Source organism: Monopterus albus, unplaced genomic scaffold (assembly GCF_001952655.1).
Source record: "Monopterus albus unplaced genomic scaffold, M_albus_1.0 scaffold150.1, whole genome shotgun sequence".
Classification (NCBI taxonomy): Eukaryota; Metazoa; Chordata; class Actinopteri; order Synbranchiformes; family Synbranchidae; genus Monopterus; species Monopterus albus.
Window position 1 is genome coordinate 484,801 of NW_018128030.1, and position 8,585 is coordinate 493,385.

At 40.4% G+C, this 8,585-nt stretch overlaps 1 protein-coding gene across 6 annotated transcripts in view; it reads right to left on the minus strand.

Moving 5' to 3' along the window:
• The window catches only part of nectin1b (nectin cell adhesion molecule 1b), a 210,704-nt gene that overhangs the window by 26,359 nt on the left and 175,760 nt on the right, over positions 1-8,585 (minus strand). For all 6 annotated transcript variants that reach the window (XM_020614715.1, XM_020614714.1, XM_020614716.1 and 3 more), the window contains one exon: positions 576-669. In XM_020614715.1, coding sequence (XP_020470371.1) covers positions 576-669 — 94 coding nt within the window. The remainder of the gene's footprint in view (positions 1-575; positions 670-8,585) is intronic.

An 8,585-nucleotide genomic window follows, 5' to 3' on the forward strand; every position in this document is an offset into this window, starting at 1 on the left:
GACATAAAAAATAGTAATAGAATTGATGAGTTTAAACATAAATATAAAGGTATGTGTCAATCAAGATATATGCAAGAACAGGCTCAATGATTAATTACATGGACAATTGTGGGTGTGGTCTATGAATGATAACACTTTGTAATAATTCTTTAGTATATTACTTGTGTGGTGTAGAAGAGAATTATTTATGTAGAGATACTGCTTGCAAACCAATGATGGTAAGATGATGTCATGGGGTAGGACTGGATAAGTCTGACTTCTTCCTACTCCATTCAAGCATGTACTAGGTATAAGCAAATTGATACTGGATTAGCATTTGTTGGATATGTGTAAAATTATGTGTGTTGACATATCAACTTTCTTTACATGCTTGAAAGAATAAATCAAATCAAATCAAATCAAATCAAATCAAATGTTCTGACTTGGTTTTAAAATATATTTGGGCTTGAATTGCCAACACTTGTCTCAAAAATGTGACAATGTGAAAGAAATTTGACGGAGAAATCTGGGAACCTTTTATCAGAGCAGTCAGAACAGATGTGAATAAGAGAAAGGGATGAGAAGGAGGACCTTACCTGGATCTCATCGGATGTCAAGTGTCCCTTCATGTCACTGTTCTTTTTTTTGGGCGGGGGAGGGGCAGGTTTGTGGGCAGGTGGGAGGTCAGTCCTGTTAAGAGAGTGAAAAGATAACATGACACTCAGCACAGTAAGGGACTGCCACTCCTTATGTCCCTCACCTTCTACAGCACTCTATAAACAAAAAAAAACCTTTGTCTCTCTTTCGTTGGATTTTGATAGATCTCATGTTGGCGGCTTTGTTGCGGTGGCAGCCATTCCCCCTGCCCTTTCAAAGGCTCTCGCTGGAGAGACACTGTGCTAATGAGAGTGGGCTGTAATTGGACACTGAGGTAAGGAGACGGGGATGGAGGGGGTATGGGGGCCAGGAGAAGGGCACTTGTGAGTCAAGTCCTTGGGGTGAATTGAGCCTCTTCCAAAGTGGCACACAGATGAACTCCCTGCCTACTGTGCGGCGACTGTTTGTTTGACATGTTGTGCACTCCCCTAGATCCCTGGTACTAACACCCCCTGATCCCAAGGCACTCAGCCCACTCTTCTGCTAACACACCTGGGAAAGAACAAAACTGAACACTGAACACCTGTGCTCATTTACATGCCGCCATTAGCAGAATAGTAAACAACTATTTTCCACAAATCAACAAAGAAATTTTCACTGGAGATAAAGGCCACTTCGGCACACAGTCACTGATATGATAATAATATGGAAAATTAAACTGAGATCAGGAAAGACAGCTGCAATTGAAAGCTTGTTGTTAAAATTGTTTGATGTGCTTCTGGATAATTATTTCAGACATGGAAGCAGAAGGGTTGTTGCTACGAAATCGTTACAAAGAAAACCCTTTCCCTCAAACACGCTGGTAGTCAGATGTCATCTGCCGAATTCTGACAGGATATCAGGAGTGATCAAAGATAATGAAGTGGAGCACAGACACTGAGATGTGTACCTACATGCATTATCTCCATCTCCCTCCCGCCTCCCATTCGCACTGGTTCACGTCCTTATTGAATAACATGACCTTTCCACAAGGCCAAGCAGGCGTTTTAATGTGCAGAAAATTTGTGCATGAGTGCACCTCTTAACTCTTTCTTTCATGCTAATTATTTCCAGTCCGTATCACCTTGTCTCCAGACAGGGATGCCATGCCACTGCTAGATATATGTGGCACCCTCTTCAGCCTGCCTGCAGCACAGAGGCACAGCAAACACACAGAAAGACAGCATGCAGCACAACCCCTCATCTACAATAACCTCTTTCATCACAGAGCCTTCAGAGCAGAAGCATCCATTTTTCCTGAGACAGATAATTATGAGTTTTGTGGAAACGTGGTTTCCGCAGGTACAACGGCATGCTCATTATAAAGTATTGTAATCCGTGGCTTATGATTGACTGGATTCTGATACAGGTGAGCACGTGTGACAGCTCACAAGATCATTTGTTTTCCAGAAATGAAGACAAAATGGAATTTTCACTCTCTCTCTCTGCCCTGTGCAGACACCAAATCATGACTTTTCTTCAATTTGCTGAAACAGAAGGCCGATGAAGAGCTGCAAAAAAAACGTGCCGTCATCTAGCAACACATTATTTATTATGTTTTGAGACAAATCAGTTAGACATTGTCATGTTGAAACAGATTGATTCAGCCAGGATGAAATGCTGTTTATGTATGATCCAGCATTTGCATTCACATCCTGATGTATTTTTTCAATTTACATTTGAACAAAGGACATGGAATGATTGCATTTCAGTGTACATTATGTTAAGGAGTCTGTTCAAATAAATTGCACGTTGGAGCCGCATATGCATAGTGACTTTATCAAATGTGACTAAACATGAAGAAACTCCCTCATCTCATGACAACCTACAGCAACCGCTTCCTTCCTGTCATACCTCCCTTTCTTGATTGAATTCAGCTACATTTGTAATCACATTACACAGACGCAGTAGCCTCAGGAGACAGCTCAGTGTACAGCTTGTCACTACTGGTTGATACAATAGTTGGAAGACAGAGTGAAAACTAGCATCAGTGTTTGATGAAGCGGCGTGTGTGCAGAGTGCACAAACATACAGTAGGGTCGTGTGCTCAGTCACTCCAACTGTGTCCCAAATCCATACCAGAGGCTAATACTACAAATGACTAATCTTTACTGTCAATGTTAGTATACAGGAGCTGTGAAACTACAGTACAGCGCCCACCAACAGCACACTCAATAACTGAGCAAACTTAGTATGCACCTTTGAATGGACCCAGAGGAAAATTCTAATTTACTCCAACTTGACTTTCTTAGTTGTGGCCATCACTCCGTCAGTTATGATCATAGTAATTTCACCAAAGCAATTGCTGAGATCTGCTAATAAAGTGAAACTGCTACAAGTCTGATGTGAAACAAGTGGACAGCTTTTAAATGCACCATCGGTTTAGCCTGATTTATTGGGGGACGAGTGACTGGAAGTGAACACACAGAATATTGTTATGAATCCCTCAGTTTATAAAACGCCTGTGAGTAGTACTGTAGGTCAGTTGAACCAGAAAGTTAATGTGTAAACTGTGACTTCAAAGCATTTTTCTCCTCAGAGATTTCGTGCTTTATATTTTGTATGTCAAGAAGCTCCTGAAGCTGTCTGACTCTGAGCATTGTACTCAGCATGCTCATTTTTCCAGCTGTGAGCTGCTCCTTCATTTCCTGTGCAATGCATTGTGGGAAAAACAGTGACACTTTATTTCACAGGTCTGTAAATTCCAGTTTATTTTTAAATAATGTCTTGAGATGTTTCCGGGGACTAATTACAGGCACAATTAGAGGGTGATCAGCTGGCACACTTCCAGTTATTTCTAAATGCTGAGCTAAAACAAACCTGAGGATTTCTTCAGATGACAGAAGGCGAACTACACATGCAAAATGTATGTCTACAAACAGCCATCCAATTCAGCATAAATGAAGGATACTATTTAATATAATTAATAAATAAACAGCAAATATTAACTGGGGTTTACACGGAGCAGTTTCTCTCATGGAAGCCAAACTCAACACTACTCAGTTGACTAAGAACTTTGTCTCTATTTTTCTGGATCTTTGACCTTTGTGGGAAACTTAAAAAAAATTATCAGGAAATAGGAGACCTGTAAAATAAAGTCCCTGGTGGCTAGGATTCAGTGCTCTCACCACTGCGGCCCCGGTTCGATTCCCTGTCAGGAAACCTCTAGACATAGGGGTTTCACACCAGTGACTTCTGTGCCGGTCCCAAGCCCGGATAAATAGTTGCACCAGGAATGGTGTAAAAAAAAGCATGCCAAATTTCAAACTATGCGAATCGTCAGTGTGGAAACAGATGACTCGCTGTGGTGACCCCTAACAGGGCAAGCTGAAAGTGGAGGAGACCTGTAAAATAAAGTGTTACCAAACAAACCAAAAAATCCACTGCCAGAGTAATCAAACATTGCGTACCCAGTACTTGCTGTACAAAGTAAACTACGCATGTGACAAGCTAATTGAGGTGGGATTGAAAAGTAGTTGTTTTTTTGCATTTCATTGAATAATTAATTATAAAAGATTTCAGTCAAGTCATTCAGTGAACATATGCTTGACCAGTGAATGCATTTTTCTTCACAATAACACTCTGTACCACAGATCTAATGCTAAATAATGAAATGACTATCCACATGCAAAGCTTGCTTTCAAGCGAAATAAGATTAGCCTTTGATCCTAAACATGTTTTTTCTTTCTTCCCGAATCTTGTTGATTAATATATGCAGCTTGTCTTGGTTTAAAATTTTCTGAGCAAGCAGCTGTTGAGATGTAATCTTTTTATTGGCCCGAAATTGCAACTGGGAATACAAAAATGAGATGTACAAGACAGAATCAACCCAAATAAAGAAAAAGCTCAAGAATGGGTCAATAGGCTGTGCGACATAAAATATTTATGAAGGTTGTTTTGTGCCATGATGTACACATATGCCATATGATGAGTAAAATATCCTGCACATCAGAACTGTGCATTCTGCATATTCTCCAATGATTCATTGCAGTGTACAGTAACTGTGGTTCATGGTTAATGTTAGCACGATCCGTCATTAGTCAGATATGATGATGTTCATCTCAGCTTGACCACCTCATGTGCATCACAACCCTATAATTACACCCAGACTTGCTCATGGCTGAATGTGACGCAGGCCACATCTGGGCTTTGCAAGAAGCAGATACTAATAAAACCTGACAAGCACCACAAGCCTGTGGGGAGAAGACAGCACTGGGCAGGGAACCATAAGCTACATTCAAGTTTGTACTGTTTCCTACTCAGACATCCATCTTGAAGACCTTGGTCCTCCTCGCTCTGTTGGCTACAAAAGGCTCAGGGCAGCTTAAGGGGAGATTTAAGAGGGATAGTGAGGAGAAAACATAACTAATCCTTAAACTGAGAAGAGTAATCTGTGAGGGAAGATTTACAGCAAAGAAAATGACTTTTACAATGCACTCACAAAAAGTGACCTTTCTATAAGAAATGTTTGCTACAGTGCGGCCGTTTCTGAGCTGCAGATAATCAGAGTTAAGATGTCCCTCAGCGTGACAGTTAGAAAACAATCTTCCTGTCCGCTGCATGTGAGAGACAGTGAAGTGTTGCATTCCCAGAAGTGTTTGGAATAAAGAGCTGCCATATGACCACGACCCTACTCATGGAAAACAATGTGAAGTGTTTGAGCTGATCCTTGGTGCTCTCATTGATTTCTGTTGATCACAATCTTATTTGGCAATTTAAATGCTAATGATACTTTTAATTGCAAGACGGGATAAATGTGATTTGATCTTTAGGAGGCAATTACTTTCATGCTTTGCCTCGCTCCAATCTATTCAAAAAGGCGGACAACAATTACTCTGCAGAGCTTAGCTTTTTTTTCTTTTTTTGCTTTCTCACAAGAAGAAAGGACAAAACATGAATGAAACAAAATGCCTTGTGTTTTTGTTCTTGGACAAGTTTATCAAAAACTATTTCTGTTGCTGAGGGAGGTTTAGGTTCTTAGAACAATTAACTTTGCAATTTTACACACACACACACACACACCCACACACACACACACACACACAGTCTCCAAGTCTTTTCAACACCTTAGGCATTGATACAAAATTACATAGACTACAATACAAAAGAACTTGAAAGTAAAAGGTGACTGTTATAGATAGTTGTACTGCATGTGTAACATTGTGTACAGAAAACACAAGCCCTGTTTTTACAATAACAACAAATAGTTCAAATTCATTACAATAACAGTCCATGTTGAATGATTCACAAAGACAAGAAAATCAATGCTACTTAGTTTACAGCTTAAAACTAGAAGGTCTCCAATATCAAACTATCATTTATCACATCTTAAAGGTCTCCATATAGCAATGGTGAAAAACACTGGTGACCAGTTTATAAATCAAACGGTACACAAGAACAAATCATATCTTTACTAACCAAGTCTGTTTTCAAACTGCGCTGCTAAAACAGACATCTATTTATAGCCATTTTTATGCTCTTGACTTGACTGTAGAGTCTATCAATAATTTCAAATGTCCTCCAAAATCACAATGGTGCTACATTTCAGTCCTGAAAAGCCATTTCCAGTCCCCATGATGGAAGAATGTGTACCATACTTCAGAGGGAAAAAGGTGTTGATGCTGTTCGGTGACAGTGACATCCATCTCATAGTTCAACATCCCTTTACATTCTACACGTGACTCCTGTCTGATACTGTGGAACTGTAAATATGGCCAGGAGGTTGGCATCAAAGTGATTTATACCAATGAGCATTTGTGTCAACACCAGCTGCATGTCAGGAACACTAGCGAGCGCATTCATTCTGCAGGGGAACAGCGCCACGATTGGCAGTTTTTCAGTATTTTGGGGGTCATACATCATACTCGGCAAAAGGCCGAGTGATGAACACATTATTCTGAGAACATCGCTTCTGACAATGCCCATCTATTTTGATAATCAGTTGACTGTTGTGCCAGTGCAGCCTCTAAAGGGCCAGTGATTTATTAGGATTGACCAATTTTGAGTCACATCATGTGCTGCTTTGTGAGGGCAAACAGAGGCGTGACTGGCAGTGCAGTCAGGCATGTTATCAAATGCCCAGGCTTGATTAACATCTTATCAACATGCAGAATTAAACAGTCTGGCTAAATGCTTCACCTCTACCCTGACAACAGAGGCTCACAAAAACTATGCATTATTTGCACTGGTTTTCTTCAGTAAAATAAAGCCCACACGTTCTCTTGGTATTTATTTATCTGCATTCACAGACATTTCAACAGAAGTAAACAGTTTCTTCATAAGACACCGAACATGTGTGATAACAAGCCACAGGGAAAAGGAAACAAATATTCATCAGGACAATCAAAGCTTTGAATCACATTTCACTATGTTACATGCCGAGCTACACGTAGGAAACAACAATTACACAGCACTGACACGACTATAACGCTCGTCATGCATATTTGACGACAATCATGCATACAAAGGAAGGGGGAAGAGCATGAGGCGGAGGAGGAGGCGAGAGTTTGCACAATGTGGTCTGTTAAAAAGACATTATCAATGAGTTTCTCCTTTTGTAATGATTATGTAAAACAGTCTCTACAAGCTTCTGATTAACAACTTGATAAGTATGTTTTTGTCATAATTTCTTCTATTCTGTCCAAGTGTTCAAAATCTGATCAACTAAGTGGGGATGGATATTTTATCCTTAATTTCAATTAAAGGCAGGGCTGGTGATTCCTTTCAGAAGCATTTTTGTTACACTTCTTGAATTTCTCTTTTCATCCTGATAGCAATGAACACATTAAATGCACTGACAACATAAAGAAAAAAAATCCATCATCTCTGGCAGCAGCAGGGCTGAAAAAAGCCTGATGAATAATATTACTCATCCCAAGCAAAACCGTTGGATGGCCTATCTGCCTGTCAACCTACTTTCTAGTGCACCCTGTCCTTGCACAAGCCAAGAGTCTGCCACAAGGCCAGGCAGGCAGATACGTTCCTGTTCTGTTTTGATAGCTGCAGCTAGCGAGCTATGGCAGAGAAGGTACCTACAGCAGCTTTCATTCACAAACGGAGACGGTTGTTACAGGCTAGGCCTCCACCTTTAAGACATACAGACTTATAGGTAATGTTGTTGTTGCTGTCAGCAGTATGAGAGCGAGAAGACCATCGCACTGAACAGAAACCTTTTACATGCAGCCACAGGTGGTGAAAATACCAACAGTAGTCAGCTCTAAGTGTATAGACAAGATTGTAATACAGTTAACTTGGCACCAAAGCCACATGTGGTGTTTGTGTTATCAAGATAGAATAAAGCCTGTGTTTTGAACAGTTAGCCGGCCTCCCTCTTCACTACCCCCTGCCAGAAAAGCCTAGACTTCTAAGGCTAGCTACTGTCTACGAACCAGGGCTAAAGCAGTTTAGCCATGAACCAGAGGTCCCCAACTATGATTGGGTGGCAGAGCTGGGTGGGTAATAACTGTACTTGAGAGAGTAACAACTAAAAAGAAGTTGGATGCTACAAGAAGTAAAACCAGAATTAACACTGATGCGGCCTTTGAACGATGGCGACAACTGAGAGAACAAAAGGGGCTGAAAAATGACGCCATGGTGGTGGGATTTCTGCTGGACAGGTAATTATCAGTTTAGTTATGGGGGCATTTGTTATTTTCCTGAAATCTGTGCTACTTTCAAAATCGAGCTTCCTCTTGCTAGTTTTTCCAGGATCGCCAACCCTACCTTTAAGCTTAATTTATCTAGGCTCTGTTTTCATCTAACTTAATTCTCTTTAGCAGTTTAACAAACTGTGTCTCCATTATTCCGATGGAGCTAAAATTTCACTTCAAACATCTCAATTTGTTGAGCTATCCAAAGAAGAATAGAAATTCCTTAAATTCCATGTGTTTTAGATGATGAAATGATCATGATGATGATGAGCATTTGCTGCTTTGAGCGTTTATAATGGTGTGCTCAGGTACGTCACTTGC